This window comes from Falco cherrug, chromosome 1, assembly GCF_023634085.1.
Source record: "Falco cherrug isolate bFalChe1 chromosome 1, bFalChe1.pri, whole genome shotgun sequence".
Taxonomy (NCBI): domain Eukaryota; kingdom Metazoa; phylum Chordata; class Aves; order Falconiformes; family Falconidae; genus Falco; species Falco cherrug.
Window position 1 is genome coordinate 119,827,480 of NC_073697.1, and position 17,282 is coordinate 119,844,761.

Sequence of the window (17,282 nt, forward strand, 5' to 3'; positions counted from 1 at the left end):
AGGCCTTGAGTCATACACCAGTACATACCTGTTCACACAGCAAGTTCAGACAATAAGGGTGACTGAAATTTTCTTTGGGGTAAAACACCTGTGAGAGGAGGATAAAAACAACAATGATGTTACAGATGTTTCCAGATGTTTCAGAAATAGCTCCACTGCCAGAAAGAAGTTAATTCATCCCCAAGGACAGGCAAGGAAAAGACACCGTGAATGTGAACAGAAAGACCAGGAGTGAAGGACCAAAAGTAAAGTGGTGAGACCATGGGATGAACCCTGGTGAGTTCAGTGCACTCTCCAACACTTGATTTTAAACACATTTGTATTATTTTAATAGGAAAGCACCAGGTAACAACAAATTTACTTTATTTGTAGATTTCTCAGTGCTTTATAGAGAAAGGAAAGGACAAGCAAGGAAACTGAAACACAAGAGCCAGTAAGGCAGAGTAGGACCCGGATCCCCTTTGAGATGCTTCCCTGTCTCTGACTCCTGTCTCATGTGACCTCCTCCCACAACTATCTTTGTGCTTTTATATCAGACTGGCTGCCTATGACAAAAAATTATTTTAACCAAATGTGGGACCAGTTCCCTCCCACCATAGCCAGCCCTCAGCTAATGATCTGTACCTCTTTGCGCAGAAAGATTTTCCAGGCAGGGTTGACATAGGAAAAGCTGACACTGGTAGTGAGCTTGAACAGCTGGGTCTTGATACCATCATCTTCTACTGTTACAGCAGAGTCTGTGTGAGGAGAAAGAGCAGTTAAATTGGGTTTTGCTGAATCACCTTCCCACCTGCCAAAGACCTACCAAGAGGAAGGGGACAGTACCACATGCCTGACTGAAGATTACTGTCAGGAGCCCTCTTGAAGGTCAGTGATCAGCTAATGTGAATGCATGCACAGAACAGTCGGCGTCTAAGTACCAGCATTTCTGATAGCGTTTATACTTGCTGTAGTAGCCACAAAGTTCAACGCTCATAATAGAGACACTCCAGAGATAGGGACCACAGTGTCCCAGGCAAAATACTACCACTGTGCTTCAGGTTGAAGACACAAGTTTCACTTCATTATAAAAAGGCTGTTAAGGGTTTCATAAAGACATAAAAATTCTCCTGTGAGCTTGCAGGCTAAAAAGTTCTGGTACAAGGCAACCAGTACTTGCACTGGATTTTCTCTCTGCAGGAGCATGACAGGCTCAGTTTGAAGGCAGCCATTCAAAGGCATTGCTTTATGAGGTAGGAATGTCTTCATTTAAGCACTCCCAACTTTCAAATCTTCAGAATTCATAGACAAGAAACATGGTAGATCCCATGGTTCAGCTGTTTCTATATCCCTATTCAAAAGCACATAGGGATTTTTTAGGCTAATTCAGTTAGTTTGATTTACTTTCACAGGACTTTCACAGAGAGGGGGGGTGAAACAGGGAAATTCTTTTATACCAGGGAAGCTGCTGCATGATGGAGTCCTTCAGTAATGTGTTTGGCTGACTGTGCCTTGCATGTTAAAAAATGTGATGCTGATGAGAGTTTTAAACAGCTTGAAATACATTGGTAAATGTATCCAAAATAGCAGGGAAGTACAAAATGAATTATGGCTCCAAGCTCCCACTGAAATTCAGAGGCAAAACCTAAGACTGAGTAACACTTCTAAACTACTGCTGAGAAGCAATAGCTATGCCATTTTTTCAGGTGGGCAGCATCTTTATGTGAGTCTTTATGTGGCCAATGTACAAGGTGTCCCAGGCTCTCATTCTCCCTCTGGGACACATTCCCTCATTCCTCAGCCTGTCTCCAAGGTCCCTCCAGGCAATCTGGATAGTAAACTACCTGGCTTCCCATTCCTCCCTGGTCTAAAGTCCATCTGTTGAATCACACCTTTGACAAAGTAACTATGCTTCAGGTAGGCAATAAAATGTATTGTGAACTGGACCTTGATAAAGCTGTAGCCCAAAGGTCCTTTCTGCTTTTAGCTATGTTTTTCAGACAAACCCAGCCCCTCCATCATCTGTGCCTGACAGTCTGCACTGCACTGCACTGGGAGGAAAGGGAAGAGTTAGAGCTGGGAAATGCCATGCTGATTACTGGGCCAGACTAGAACTATGACAGTCTCTCTGATTTCACACAGCCCACGCAAGTCTTTGGCCAGGTGGCCGATGACAGAACATGTGCTGTGACTCTCCCAAGCCACTGGGCTGATCCCAACCACATCCCCTCCCTGCCCCCCACTCACCAAATCCCACTCGGGTAAAGTCAATACTCACCCTTCCCTGTGGATTCCTGCCAGCCTTGGTTCCCAGGCAGGAGAGTCAAAGGCAGTGGTGGGGGAGAAGGGGGAGAAGATGGTGCCTGGGAACCTGGTGGGGTGCTCTCCTGGCTGAAGACGGACAGGAGAGGCAACTGTTTCTCCTTGATAGATGTGGAAGCTGAGCCTGGCTTGGGCTTGAGTGGTGGAGGTGTTTTCTTCTCCTGTGGCAGGGAGGGTGGCTGCAAGATAACAAAATCATTTGACCCAGTCATCCTCTGCGTTACTGTGCTCTGTCCTGACACTGCTGTTATAAGCCATCCCTAGGGCAGCAGTCCAATCCTGGAAGCAAGCTCTAGGTGAACAGGGATACCAGGACCTTGAAATCAACACACTACAACCAAACTCAGGTGCAGAGAATCAAGTATTTGAGATTGAAGCCTCCAGTTGAGAAGGGGAAAAAGACATTAATGGGCCAAGACCTTGGTGCCAAAGGAGAGGAACATGAGCTGCTTGCTTCCAGATCAGCCCTAAACATACCACAAAAGGACTTGCTGCTCCAAAGCCTTTTCTTCAGGACCTCAAGTGACTTTGTAGATTGAAACCCAGTCTAGGATGGGCAGCACCATGGTGTGAGCTCATAGCTAGCTAGTAACCCAACAAGAAATCACCTGGCTGCTACTGCACTACCAGGTAGCTCCCAACCTGTTGGAGACTGGATATAGAGGCTCTTTCTGCTGAGCTCTTAAGGTGACCGGAGAGCACAGAACTCACAGATTTGGATGATGGGAGGTTCATCATTCCCAGCTTGGCCAGAGCTTCATTTTTAGGGTCATTCTTCTTTATAAATGGCTTGGACACTCTCCTGCAAGGAAATGGGGAACACAGTTACAGGGGGTGCAGAGGGGTTGTGGCCATGTGGCAGTGCTGGGATGCTGTCCCACTCATCTCATTCCTGCCCACCCAGGTGGATCCCGCTCTCTCACCTGACGGGCTCAATGGGCTGCGGCTCAGGAGCTGGCCTGCTCTGGTACATTTTGATGATGTTGCCGATCTCCCGGCTGGGTGCACGCCGTGACTCAGGGCCTGAAGGCTTCACTACCGGTGGCTCCTTCTTCACTTTTGGTGTCTGCTTTATTGTGTTTGGCTCAGAAGGTGGCAAAGGGGGAGCAGGAGCTATTGGGGATGACAGCTTTAACCAAGAGACCAGCAAAGACACAGGAAAAGTCCTTTATTTCATTTGAAGATCCCTCTCTTTCACACCTAGGCTGACTGGCCATAGCCTTCCACTGCCTTGCTTTGGGATCCCACTTCCCAAAGCTCAGGCCTTTCTCTGTCTCCTCTCCCATCAAGATGCAGATTCCCAGAAAAGCCAGATCCTTTCCTCCTCTGGCTGTATCCTGGCCTGATTGTCCTGGAAAGTTCCTGCTGATAAGCCTGCCTGGGTCACCACTGCACAGCATCTTACCTGCCTCTGTTTTAGGGCTAGGCTTCTCTTCTTTCCTCTTCTCCTGCTCCTCTTCCTTCTCCTCCTCCTGCTTTGGCTGGGGATTTGCTGGAGGGGTCCAGATTTTGGAAGGAGGCCTGACTTTCTTCACTCGGATATGTTGCTCTCCTGCATAGAAAGAGGGATCTGAGCTAGTTGAAACCACACCCAAAACCTAGCATTAACGGCATAGTTCCACCCTTTCATCAGTCAGCAGAAGCCAATGCTTTCTAGAGGCAAAAGAGTGTGTGACAGTCACAAGCCCAGAGATTTCTACAAAACTGGCAACATAACACTTCACAATCTGAACTGCAGTCAGGCACCAAAACCTCCTGCTGCACACAGCACTACCAGCTCCTGCAGGGATTAGTTGGGTTCCAGACAGGGAGACAAGAATGCCTTGTTACGCCAAGGAGGCTGCAGAACAAGGTATTATGATGAGTGAAATTCCCAAAGTGGTAAACACTCACCCATTTTCTGAAAATATGCTCTCTTCTGCTGGAAGGTTTCCCGAGGAGAATCATCATCTTCACTGCTGGAGAACTGGTCTACCGTGTAGTCGTAAACCTGTGAGAAATTCACAACACAGTTAGTTAGCACTAGCCAGCAGATACCTCCATAGTGCTCTTAAGTTCAGAGGTGATCTTCCCTCGCCAAGTTCTGATCTAGAACTTCTCCCCATCTGGCAGTGTCCTAAGAGATCAGTCTATCACCCAAGGAATCATCAACCAAGTGCAGAGAAGGAGCAGTATGTTAGAGGTCCAAGACAGCTTGCTGGAAAATAAAGAACTGAGAGATTAATTTTCCTGTGGAAAAATTTAGATCAGCTGGGAATTAATGGGCCAACACTGCAGCCAAACCTCCACAGAGCTAATGTCACTAAGGTTTGATCCTGTGTCTTAATTCAGCAAGCAGAGTTTGAAATGCCACAGTATCCTAGGTAAGCTTAGCTCTGTTCTCCACTCTGCCAAACCACTGCCACACTGGAAGGGAAGCAGAGCAAATACAAACCATGAAATTCAAACCAAATTCACCACCCCTTTTTGTTTCTCATACCAGTTCTTCTGCTGGCAATTCTGGAGCTTTTGGTGGTGGTGCAGCATTCTGGCTGCTCGGAGGCTTCTTGGGTTTTGGAGAAGTGGCTGGTGCTGGGGCTCGGGTTTGTGGTGGACTTGGGTCTCTTGGCCTTGAGTTCTCAAGAGGCTGTTTCCACCGCTGCTGTTGCTGCTGCTGCTGCTGTTGCTGGGAAATGCTTATAGCTTGGAGGGTCATCTGCTGGGCCTGAAGAAAGGAATTGCAATGTCCATGAGCTCTAGGCTACATAAAAACACCAGTCAGGCTGTCCCATTCTTTCACTGGTAATCACAGAACATCTACATAGTCCACTGCAGATTTTCCAGTGTTATGGACAAGGCATGCCCAGGGAGTCTGCTCCCACCTATCCAAGTAGGCAGAGCTCCTAACAACAGCCCAAATATTCAGCTACCAGTGAGATAGCCTAGGACCTCCATGCACTCAAAAGGCTTTGTACAGAAAGCAGAACACCACAAATCCGCACCTGTAGCAAATCCAATCTTAAAAACACATGGGAATTACAGCTGAGGCTTCTCAGGGCCTGCTCTCATCCCTGCTACTTGCTCACCTATTGTGCATCAGTGTCCCCAAGGGGGAAAAAGGGGGTTCACAGTTTTGCAGTCTTAAATAATCCCAACTTTATACAGCTAACCCCCAGCACAAGCACAGATTGTTACAGAGCAGGCCTAAGGCAGGAGGGGAGCATGGCTAACCTCTTCACAGCACATACACCAGTGTATTTTTCTTCCCCAGTTCCTGGTCCCCTCCCAGCCAATCCCTTTCACTCACCATGAGCATGGCTTGCTGGTTGATAAAGGTTTGCTGTTGTGCTGCTAATTGATTGGGATCTACAGCTGGAACCACAGGCTGTGGCATAATCATGGCTGTGAAAGACATACGCATCTGCAAAAGCCCACAGGCATTCCCCCCAGTGCCCGAGCATCAGCCCAGAGCTGAGTGTTCACTGTGCACCCCACCTGACATTCAAATGCACAGGCTCCATTGCAACACCCACCTTCCCATCCTATTCCCCTGTATGGTTACGGAAACGCTGTGTTAATACCTGGCATAGGTGTAATCCCACCAGCTGCTGGCATCATAGGCGTGGCTGCTGGCATCCCCATCATCGAAGGCATGGGCTGGTAGACTGGTGCTTGAGTCATTCCAGAAAAGCCTAGAGGTAAAAGACCATATGCACAGTGTTTCTGGGGGGACTGCAGATGAGAAAGTCCTGATCAACCCCACAGAACGCATTGCATAGGCTGGGTACCTCTGGTTGTCTCCACATGTACCAGCCACAGGGACATGTGAATGGTTTATCTGTTCACACACAGAAAGACACAGCAAACTCAAGTGGAAAAAGGAAACGAAAGAGAAATGCATGGCCTGCCAGACTTTACAATAGGAGTATCCAGACCCTGCTTCTGCAGCCTAGCTTAGGACACCGCCATCCTTCATGACTAAGCATATAAATAACTCCTGTCTGTGTATGATTACAGAGCAGGGTTTCTTCTGAGGGATGGGCAAAGATGTCTGGGAGTGTCACATCCCTATCTGTCTCTTTGCAGCAGGTATCAAGGGTGAGTGAACAATGAGACCTGGCCTGAGTGGCTTTGTGTATCATGTGAAGGAGCTATGGGGAGAAAGGAATTCCTCTGCTTTAAGCAGTCAAGTCACATTTGAGGCCACAAAACAGAAATCCCACTGAGGGCAAAGCCAGCAAAGCAAGGGGCATCGACATCAGTCTCAGCTAGGAGCGAGTCAGCACACAACACTGGTCTACTGAGTCATGATGTCAGTGAAAGTGGTCCAGGGGTGCCGTGGAGAGACGTTCACATTCCTCGCTGATCTAAGTTGCCACATAAGTGAGAAACTGGCCTCAGGCCAATGATCTGTAATAGGGCTTGCATGCCCCAGAGACTCTACAATAGCCAAAAATAGTCCCAGTCTCAGTAATGATCTGAACAGGACATTCCCCACATTTCTGAAGCCACTGGGTATGTTCCTACACATGCAGATTTCTCAGTGCCATTAATATATTGGTGTTTGACTCCACCCTACCGAAAATACCCGAGTCTTAGCTCCACAGAAATGAGGAAAAGTAAAGAAACCAAGCACACGAAAACCTCTTCAAGGTTCAGGCTTACTAACCCAAGGAATAGCTAGAGATGATGGGAAAGTCTGTAAGGAAGCAATAAGAAATATTAAAACCCTCCCCTGAGAAAGACAGCAACTGTTTTATGAAAGCACAAGGTGAACAGAAGCTGAATACATGACTTAGGGGTAGTACTGGCCTAGGGAACAAGTGGCCTAGGTCAGAAGCAAGACACCTGTTGCCTTGACCCCAAGACTAACTCGAGAGAAATGAAAAGCAGTACAAAGGCAATACCCTTACCTAGCACCTTACCCAAAGCATCTGTCTCCCAGCACTTGGGAGTGAAAAGTGCAACTTCTGATGACCTACACTAAAGAGCAAAGTCAGCTGAACCCATGTAATAATTAGCTCTTAAGGGACTACCTGACTTGTACTCACTGAAGCTTATGTAGCCCCACAGGTGTTCTCAGCTGTCCCCATCCCCTTACAGACCTGTAGAAGGGAAGATTCCTCTCTGGGTGGGTCCAATCTTTCCACCTCCTTTCATGCGTCCAGTCAGAATCTCCTTGTTCTCCATATCCTGCATCAAGAAAAAAAAAAACAGTTATCTGAGCTCAGAGAGATGGACTTCACAGAGGGACAGCCACCCAGAGGCATTTTCTGAGCTGAGCAGGGGCAGACTGAACAGGCAGAGGCATGCTTGGGAGAGGCACAGGAACAGGATTGCTGCAGAGAGGAAGTAGGAGTGAACATCAGGGGACTTACTGGTACTCTGGAGCCTTGATGCAGCACAGTGCTGAAGAGATCATCCACATAGTGATCCAAGCCTACAGGGGTCCTCAGGTCATCTCTGAATCTTGGATCTAAGAGCAGAGAGAAGGCTGGTGACAAGGCAGACTAGGAACATTCCCCTGCCTCCAGTGCCTATTAGACAGTCATGTTTTGGAGTGGAGCCCTTCCTTGCTCTACATCACAAAGAATCACCCGTCTCCCCCTCTGCTCCGATTCCCTGGATAAGACCCATCTAGGTAAGGTCTACCTTACCTGGGTGGAGACTGTTGAATTCTGGGGGCAGGCTAGGTGGTGGGAAGGTAGGCGCCTGGATGCCCGGAGCAGGAGGGATCCTGTTGAAGAGGAAAATGAGGTGAGGACAGTGCAGAGTGCTGAGACAAAGACCAGCCACTGGGTGAAAGGGCCACAAGTGGTGGGGCAGGAGGATTAGGTGACTTACAAATCCAGGTCAGAGTGCTGGAGGAAGCTTCTCTCCCTTTCAGGAGTGATGGGGTACTCAGCCAAGGACTGAGAGGGGCTGCTGAGGTTGCTGGCATTCTCCATCTCTCCAATGAGGTCCAGCACAAAGTCACAGCCCAGCAGGTCCTGCCATGTGTTGCCAGTAAACATGGAGATAGACCACCCTCGAGACTTTTTATCACAGCCCCTGGTAATAGGAAAAGAAAGGAGAGAAAAGGTGTCCAGGTAGGCAGGGGGAAAGGAGAGAAAGGAAAACTGCATTTGGTTCCTTCTTGTCTTATCTATCCTGGCTTAAGTCCTTAAGGTTTAGGTTTAGGTTGTGAATTGACTAGTGCCCAGCGTCAGGAAAAAACTAGAATCACTCAAGATTTGTCTTTTTTTTTTTTTTTTTTCATCTTTTCTCTGAAGCTGCTCTGACAGATCACGCCAGTTCCTGAAGAGGCCTACAGTTTATGCATGCAGATGGAAGGGTGAAGGAGACAGCACAAGCCTAAGTGGGTAGGGTGTGGCTATTCCACATCTGACCATAAAAATTCTAGCCTGCTGTCCTGACCAGTCTTAACCTTAAAACTAGTGACAGATTATTTCACACACCCAGATCTTCCCCCATTCTCTGGCAGTACCTTGCACTCAGGATCCAGTCTGCATACTGCTCCCCAGTCATCCAGGACTCCACCTCAGCTGAGATGATCTCCTCTAGCACAGAAAAGAAATTCAGTACAGACAGCCACCCCAACAGGACCCAAAGCAACACCTAAGCTCCACAGGACACAGGCAGGGCCGGGCTGCAGAGTCTTACACACTCCAGGGCGGGGGCCACAGGAGGACTGAAAGCATGTAGAGGGCTCCACATGAACATATTCATAGCCAAAATAACTGTTTGATGGCACAGGTTGGCATTTCCAGCCTAACAGCTGGAAATCCTCACAGTGTCCTGGTTCGCTTGGGCCACCACTCCAGTCACCAAGAAGCCAAAGTAGGGATGTTCTGCATTCAATTCACCAAGCTTCTGATTGCTCAAGAGGCAGCATAAGCCAATATTTGAGCAGGATGAAAGGCAGGAAGTCCCTATAGCAAAGGCAGCAGCTGATGCCGCTTGGGCTATGCAGTAATGGACAACAGGACCCTAGACCCATATTGATACCCAACCAGAACAGCCCTATATTGAGATGGGCCCAAATCCAGAAGAATCTCATCCCTCAGCCTGAGTAGTAGATGTCATCAGGCCCAGATTTTGGGAGTTTTGGATCTAGATTCAGATGCTTGTATCCCCCATGGCTGTACCAGCCAGAAGCAATGGGTGTTCTGATCCCTCTTTACTAAGCTGAGTATTTTCTGAATGCTGATTTCTGCACTGGAAAAATCCTTAGGGACTAGAAGATAGCAGAAGGGCAGAAACACGAGTTACCATTGAAGGTATGAACATCCAGTACCATCTTCCCTCTTCTCTGGTTTGCAGTCCACTCCAGCTGAGTGGGAGGGTAGGCCCGAGACAATGCAGAGTCTATCTCTGTGTGCTGTGCTGCTGTCAAGATCTTGCGCTGGCAAACAGCGTTGTAGCCCTCCATGCCATGATCTGACACTAATCTAGAAAAAGGCAACTGCATTTAGCACATTGTTCATTTCTCTTAACCTTAATGAAAGTGTAGCTAGGTCTTTTCTCCTCCTTACTTCAGCAACGGCTTCTCCAGTGCTGGTGAAGGGGCAAAGCAGCTCAGCAAAGTCGCCATCAGGACCCAAGCTCGCTGGCTGTGCTCCATGTCTGGGTTTTTCCATGTCTGGACAACCACCTGACTGAAGATTTCATTGCGCAGAGCCACATTATTCAAACCTCTCCCAGCAATGTAGTTGCCCAGAAGTACCTCCTGCCAGCCATCGAGACTCTTGTCACCAATGAACCGCAAAATCTAGAAGCATCCGGGGGGGGGGGAAGAAAAAAAGAGAACTCTCTAGCTGCAACCCTCTGTCCCAAACTGTTGTTGTAAGGTGACAACCTGGTTTGTAGACAACAGTGTATTTGTGAGCCTAAGAGTAGCCAATACTCCAAGTGGGATCTATTCTCAGGTTTTGTGCACCACCTAAATTCTGGAGAATTTGGGAGACAGTGTTTGGAGGGACTGGACCCTGCCTAAAAGTCAAGACTACTTCAGTCTCTTCTTAGTTATGCCTCTGACTCAGAATTTTTCATGGGCAAAATACTTCCCCTTCTTTGGGCAGAGGTCAGATACATGAGCCAGTTACTGTAGGCAATTTGTTACTGTGTCTGAGTCCACAGGTTGCCTAGGTATAAAAATATGTATAAGAAATTGATGCTTAGCTGATCTTTGTGAAAAGCTCAGAGTACCAGACATGAAGAAACACTGTCTAACAACTGAATGCTAAAAAGACTTTGGTGTAGTTAATATTATACCAAGTAGTATGAGATGTATCTCAACAAACTCATTAAGCAAGGATTCAGCTTCTTGGCTATGCATACCAACATCCTGATGCTTTTGTAATTTGTATTTCTCACCTTAGGTACAGAATAATTTCTTTCAGTCTCTACACTTTAATATGTCACTAGATCAAAATTTTTCTAAAATGCACCATGGACAGCTTTGGAAAGAACTTTTATCAGTGATGGCTCATTTTTTTCTCAGAGAACAACACTTTTTAAAATGGTTAATGGTAGTAAGTGTGTCGAAGACTCACTGAGAGAAAACAGGAGATGGTGGCTGGTTAGTTCTCATGGAATTCTCTGTTGTAAACGCTTACGTGTTACAGCCTTTGCCAAAGAAATAGCTGTATTTTTTTGATCAGCAATGGAGAAAAATCATCTTTGATCTTCAGGAAAATAATAGTAGCCTACTTAAATACAATCCTATTCACAAGATTTTTATTGAAGCTTATGGTCTTCTATAATTAGGATCATGAGGACAAAACAAGAGATTGGGTTTAGGTATTATCTTTCCTAATGGGCTTATTTTAATTACGCGTAATTCTCAAAAAGATTACCAGATTTACTTAGAAATTATCTGAAGTTTCATTCTCTTTTCAGGGAGTGAAAACTACCATTTTTAAAGAAGAAATGTATGCTTTGCATCCACAGAGATGAAATAATACCATCCCCCTCATGCAAATACTACAGAATTAGGGTGTGGTTCCAGGTGTAGTTTTCTTTATGATAAAGTCCCTGCCTTTTTCCAGCCTTTACACAACAGTTCACTGTCCCCTGTTGCGTACTGACGCAACTGTATGCCTGAGATACAATCCATACATTTACTATAAAACACATAATGGAAAAGGTCTGAGTTAAACTACATTTTTTATGACTGACAGATAAGAGTAAGTGCTTGAAAAGACAGATCTCCTTTATACTTGTCAGTGCTACTGAATCTGGAATATTGGAAAATGAAGGCTTAGCAGTCTGATTCCTGTACATCCTGTCAAATTCTGAGGCTACATCACCAGGAAATTCACTTCAATCCCATCGGTCTGTGGCTGCCGTATGCCTCACCAAGAACACAGCCACCCTGAGGGGTTGCATGTGATCTCTGCCAGACTGCTCCAGTGCCTAGAAGGAGCAATTTATTCTGCTTTCCTAACACACCATGTACTGTAAGAACAGTAGCCACCACCAGCATCTTGTTGTATAAAGGCATCAGAACATTCTTATGCCCACCTGTTCAACATGTCAAGAGAAACATCTCTTACCAATTTGTTGATCTCCAGTGCGCTCTCGTGGTATTCAGCATCCAGATGGGTTAAGGGGTGCTGCAGAGGGTGACCAGGGGCAGGAAAATCTGTCTTCTACAAAGAAACAAAAGGACAGAAACATGGAGCTTGTTCCTGGTGCTGCTAGAACTAGTGTGTCTCCCCAGTGGGGAAGCAATGAAGAGATTTTTTATTTTTTTTAAATCTGAGTTCCCACCTGGAAGTGTGACTTAACAAAGGAGGAGAAAGGATAGCTGTTGATCGTGTGTGGGAGGGAAAGGTCATCTTTGACCTTGACTTCTGGAGGCAATGCCTCTGTTATCTGGTTGGCCTGTGCTCGGTATTGGCCTGCAAGAGAAAGAGGTCTTGTGTTGTAGCAGTTGGAAAGGCAGTCAGAACACATCCCACTCACAACGCAACACATGGGTAACACACATCTAACCTGGCCCGAACACCCGTACCAGCCTTCTGGCTCCAGAGACACCCAGTCCACCCCTGCTGCCTCAGACCCCCAAGCAGGCACATCCTCACTTCCTTGAGACCACGTCGGGAGACAGCTTCTACAGCTCTGATCTTTCAGCCTCTTATCCCTGGGTAACACCCAGAGGGCAGTCAGAACCTGGAATTTCAATTCTGTTATGGAGTTTTCAAGGCAGGGAAACACTGAGCCTATGCAGAGATACTGCTGGCGACTGTTCAGTCAATAACAGGTCATGATAAGGCACCGGATGAGGGATTTCTCATGAATAATAGAGCAGCAAACTTCTTCCTAAATGAAGAGATTTCTCAATGCAGCACAGCTTCTGTGCATTCCTCTATCTCCAAACTGTGTCCCCTAATGCTCTCCTCCTCCCCCTCACTGTTAACATCCCATCAGCTTTCATTTTCAGCAGTTCCAGTGTGGTCTGTCCCCTAAGCTCCTCCAGGTGACATTGCTCACTAGACCAGCTGGTAGTCCCTAAAGCAGTATGACTTGAAGTGTGAGTTATCTGGGAATCCAGCACAGTCTGCTGCAATTCACAAGATCCTTCTGCCTGATTGCATCTTTTACAGTACAATACAGAAGGCAAAAAATACAGCTCTCATTTTGTTACATGCTATACCAGCATGAAGAGGTAAATCCTGCCTCAACCTATTTGCAACTTAAATATATACATTGTCCAAAGAGCTACAGAGGAAACAAAACTACAAATAACACTCAAGATTAGGTCAACAACTTGGGAAATTATTTCAGTTAGTGGTATTTTGGTGATTTCAAAACAAAACAAAACTTTCCCTCCCAAGCAAAACATTTCCTTTAATTGTTACATTGTTACATCCTTAAGTTGTTACATTGTTTCTAACTACTTCTATTTTAAAAGCAGTAACTACTTCGAAGAATTAATTTTTAACGAAAACCAAAAAATATTTCTTTGAACTGGCCAAAATTATAGTTTTGATTTCTTCACCTCGAATTTCCTTAAAGATTTTTAACAGAAAAAGATAGGTTTAAGTTTCTCACACCCCAGATATCCAGCTCTGCAAGAGACCTGCATTCATTAAACAGGTTAGTCACACAGCTTTGACCAAAAAGTTTTGCACCATTGCAGTCGTCAGTTCTATCAGCACAGTTCAGAAGAAGAGCTGAAAAGGTAACAAAGATACTGGATTTTAATCTGGTGTTCTGCCCACTGGCCCGAATTGCTTTTCCACCCTGTTGTGTTGAGAAATAACATACACAACACCATTGCCTTTATCATATTTACACTGCAATGATGATAAATCAAATCAACCCACGTGACGGCTGGTAGAGCAAGCATGAACTGAAACTGCTAGAAACCAAGGAAATAAACAGTAAAGAAAAGCAGCACGGGAAAGGGAGGATTTCTCACCTTCAGCTGACTGCAGGAGGGCAGCAAGCTCTGCAGGGATCTCCAGCAGTCCCACATCCTGTGACAAGAGCAAGAAAGTCAGTCATTGGGGTACCAGCAGTGACACAACATACAAACCCTGAGCTGTTCTGTTGAGCCTGGGTAAAGCTGCCTTTGAAAAGCTGACGAGAGCAAGGACCGAGCATCTGAGCAAACCCAGTAATAATGGAACACTCAGGAACATTACAAATAAGGAAGTATCACATTAACACAGGTATATGAGGCGTCAGCAAAGGAGGGACAGGTGAGTAATTTCTTAATTTCTGAAAAAGTCAACTGCCACAAGGGGAAGTGACAGGGAAGTTGACTTTCTTTGACTCATCTCTCATTACTAATACATCTTGTGTATTGCACAGAAGAGATTGTAGTTGAAGGGTAAGGGCCATTTCCTCCTGCTTCTTTTTCTGCCATTTTTATTTTTCAATATCCAAGAGTGCTTGGATTTTATGTATATTTTATTTATGCTGATAAATAGAGACCTGATTCTGACCTTTGATGCACGCCACTTAATTATGTGCCTACATAATTAAGATGAGAATCTGGCCTATGAGCCTTGATTTTTCACTGTTTGGCACCTTCCATGATGCATGCATTTGTGCAAGACAGGAAGTAAATGGGCCAATGGAACACAGTATGTTGGCATCAGTGTCCGCATATAGTGTCAGTTCAGGGCATTTCAGACAGGACTACTCAGATTAAGACACTATGAGATGAAGCCAAAGACAAAAACCTGAGCTTTTGAGGTTTGTTTTTTTGGGGGTTGGATTTTTTAAGACTTGCCTAGTAAAGCCTCTACCCATCAGCATACTATTCTGACATCTCTCTCCACATAAACTCTCAGCAATGCTTAAAGATAAGATTTTCAGATTTTTAATTCAGTTTGATTTTGCTTATAAGAAGATACTTTAAGTCTAGCTTTTCAGTGGTTTATTCAGGAAGTGGGCTGTGAGATTCTACAGTTTTGGATCCACACTTGAGAAAGCATGTGATACTGCAAGAGCACCCAGTGCTAAGTGTTCCCATTGTTGATACTGACAAATCTGTTCAAAACCGTGGATTTTGTCAATTCAGATTTCCTTAACTACACACATCATAGCAAATGTATGCCCAGTCTAAACATATAAATAATGACATTAGTTAGCACTGTTACTTACAGTAGTTGATGCAGGTTAAACTTGTTATGAAGCCTCCCTTCCTCTACAATATCTTCCATAACTATATTTGTGCAGAACTGTCTCATTGCCACCCTTCACAACAGAGCATAATTATCAAAAATAATCTTCCTCCCAGCTCGAAAGAACAGGTTGAGGTAGAGTGCTGTGAACAAATACAGTACTCTGCCTCTGGACCGCTTTATGATGCCCGACTACACTCAGAGACTGGGAAACATTGAATTAATGGAACAGTTATGTATTAGAAGGCTCTTTATACCAGGGTAAACTACCTTCTTGCTACTAGGTTTCCAGCACATATGTGGGCTCTGTGCATTCTCCAGACATTTTGCTGTTCCCCAGCAAATCTGGACTGAGGAGTCAGAAGGGAGAGAGAACTGCCTGAGAGCCTGGCATGTTTTATCTCAGACTTTCCCAGACTGTTTGGCAACTTACCATTCCTTGGTTGGGACTGTCCTCCGTGTCACCACTAGCCAGGGACCTCCTCCTTTGTTTCTTTTCCTCTAACTCCTGCTGTCAGGACATGAAAGGGGGATGAAGGGTGGGAAGAGATGCATGTAAGGTCATTTCCAGCTACTTCTGGGGACAGACTCTGCGGAGGGGCAAGAGCTGGTGTCCTGCTCCAGAAGGTAAAATGGCAGAACAGCTGCAGGGTCTTCCTGGGACTCAACACAGTGTATTGAAAAGGGGATGCCCAGGCAAAGCCCTTAGCCTTGCTGAACCACCACCTGCCCTGTGCCACACGATTCAACAGCAAGAGCCTTCACCACCTGCCCAGCATTCCTGCCACACTTTTCCTCCTTTGTCTAGCATTTGATGTATCTCAGGACAAAAGCACACAGGAGCTGTCAGAAACATTTACCTGCCTCCTCCGGCATCAAAAAATACAGTAACACAGCCTGAACATGGACAGATGAACTTGTCCATGGAGAGGGACCCCTTTAAAGGGGGTGGGAGGGATACCAGAAGCCAAACTCCCTTGCAGCTCTGCCCTTTCCCATCCATTCTATTGTTCCCCAGCCTTACCACTCACCTGATTCCTACTCCAAGATGGAAAAGGAGGGTGTCTGTCTCTCCCTTTCTTTCTCCTGCCTGCCTAAGTTGCAAAATGGTGTGACTAGATGGGAGGTTATGAGGGTTGGGCTGAGAAAGACAGCAGGCATGCTGAAGTCCAAAGGGCAGGGCTATGGTTGGGGGGAAAGGAGGAACTTTGCAACAGGTGAACTTTGAGACCTTTATTGTTGCTACTGCATGTACAGAGACCTCAGCAAGCAAACACTAGAGGAACAGAAACAGATTCAAAAGAGCTGTGCTGTTGTGGTTACCTGGGAGAAAGAAAAGCTGGATCCTGTCCAAGTAGGAAGGAGCAGGAAAAGGAACACACTGCTCTGGGCATGGCATGGCAGAAGGAACCTCTGCAGTCTTCCAGCAATAACACTGACCTTAATCCTCTTCCCCATCCTTTGTCATGCCAGCAGCTGTACTGGGTCCCTCCCTCGTGAAGCTGACAGCTATGGGGATATTATTTGCTGCTCTAAGGATGAGTAGTCCGATTTTCCTGTTTTCAATTTTCTTTTTAATAACTTGTGCAAAATATATTCAACCCATTTGACAGAACCATGGCTCTCTCCTGCAAATTATTTTCTATCTTTGCAAACCACTGCCATCTTGTTCTCACTCCAGCTATGGGCCCAGCTAATTTCTAAAAGGCCAAGGACTTCAGTAGACTGAGGTAGCTGTAAGGGGTCAGGGAAGGATCACTGTGGACTGAAAAAATCTTGCATTTCAGTCACCATCTGGGAAAACACCAGAAACTGAACTGGACAACCTAAAGCAGGATGAACAACCCATAGCTTGAGCAGAACAGCAGCCCTGGAGGCCACAAATGGAATAAGCTCATGTCTTGTGTGGGCAACCTAGAGAAGCTCACATACACAGACAAGAATCAGCTGCATTTGTACCACTTTTGCCAATTCTGAACTTCATCTAAGGAGAGGAGGCTCCAGTCTTTGTGGTTCCTTCATTTGACTACATTTATGTCAGCCAGAGTGAAGGACACCTCGCTGGATCATTTCCAAGAAACTTTCTAAAGTCATCTCTGCCTTGGCCTCACGCAGTCACCATCTCGCTCTACTTAGAGCAGAAATAGCTCCTGCAGTACACCTGATCCTGAGAAGACTGTTGTTACCTGACAATGCTTCCTCCTTTGAGTCAAAGATCTGGAGATTAAAATCATGGTATTAAATTGTACCAAAGTCTTCTTCAGCTTCCTGTAACGCTTCCTAGAGGGATGTGAAAAGAGAACAACGCCAATGAGGGAAATATCAACAAAATTTAGGTAGACTGTGGACTCAATACAAGGG

At 45.9% G+C, this 17,282-nt stretch overlaps 1 protein-coding gene across 1 annotated transcript in view; it reads right to left on the minus strand.

Annotated features, from left to right (window-relative positions):
* LOC102049094 (unconventional myosin-XVB) overlaps positions 1-17,186 on the minus strand; it is a 28,699-nt gene extending 11,513 nt beyond the window's left edge. The window contains exons 1-23 of the mRNA XM_055700771.1: positions 17,108-17,186; positions 15,355-15,432; positions 13,709-13,766; positions 12,055-12,185; positions 11,838-11,933; positions 9,816-10,051; positions 9,553-9,731; positions 8,768-8,840; positions 8,125-8,331; positions 7,938-8,017; positions 7,659-7,756; positions 7,386-7,473; positions 6,950-6,979; positions 5,862-5,972; positions 5,588-5,682; positions 4,781-5,005; positions 4,195-4,291; positions 3,707-3,853; positions 3,225-3,414; positions 3,013-3,103; positions 2,258-2,480; positions 625-737; positions 29-88 (exon numbers count right to left, since the gene is read on the minus strand). Coding sequence (XP_055556746.1) covers positions 29-88; positions 625-737; positions 2,258-2,480; positions 3,013-3,103; positions 3,225-3,414; positions 3,707-3,853; positions 4,195-4,291; positions 4,781-5,005; positions 5,588-5,682; positions 5,862-5,972; positions 6,950-6,979; positions 7,386-7,473; positions 7,659-7,756; positions 7,938-8,017; positions 8,125-8,331; positions 8,768-8,840; positions 9,553-9,731; positions 9,816-10,051; positions 11,838-11,933; positions 12,055-12,185; positions 13,709-13,766; positions 15,355-15,432; positions 17,108-17,155 — 2,754 coding nt within the window. The 5' untranslated portion in view covers positions 17,156-17,186. The remainder of the gene's footprint in view (positions 1-28; positions 89-624; positions 738-2,257; positions 2,481-3,012; positions 3,104-3,224; positions 3,415-3,706; positions 3,854-4,194; positions 4,292-4,780; positions 5,006-5,587; positions 5,683-5,861; positions 5,973-6,949; positions 6,980-7,385; positions 7,474-7,658; positions 7,757-7,937; positions 8,018-8,124; positions 8,332-8,767; positions 8,841-9,552; positions 9,732-9,815; positions 10,052-11,837; positions 11,934-12,054; positions 12,186-13,708; positions 13,767-15,354; positions 15,433-17,107) is intronic.
* Between the last annotated feature and the right edge of the window lie 96 nt (positions 17,187-17,282).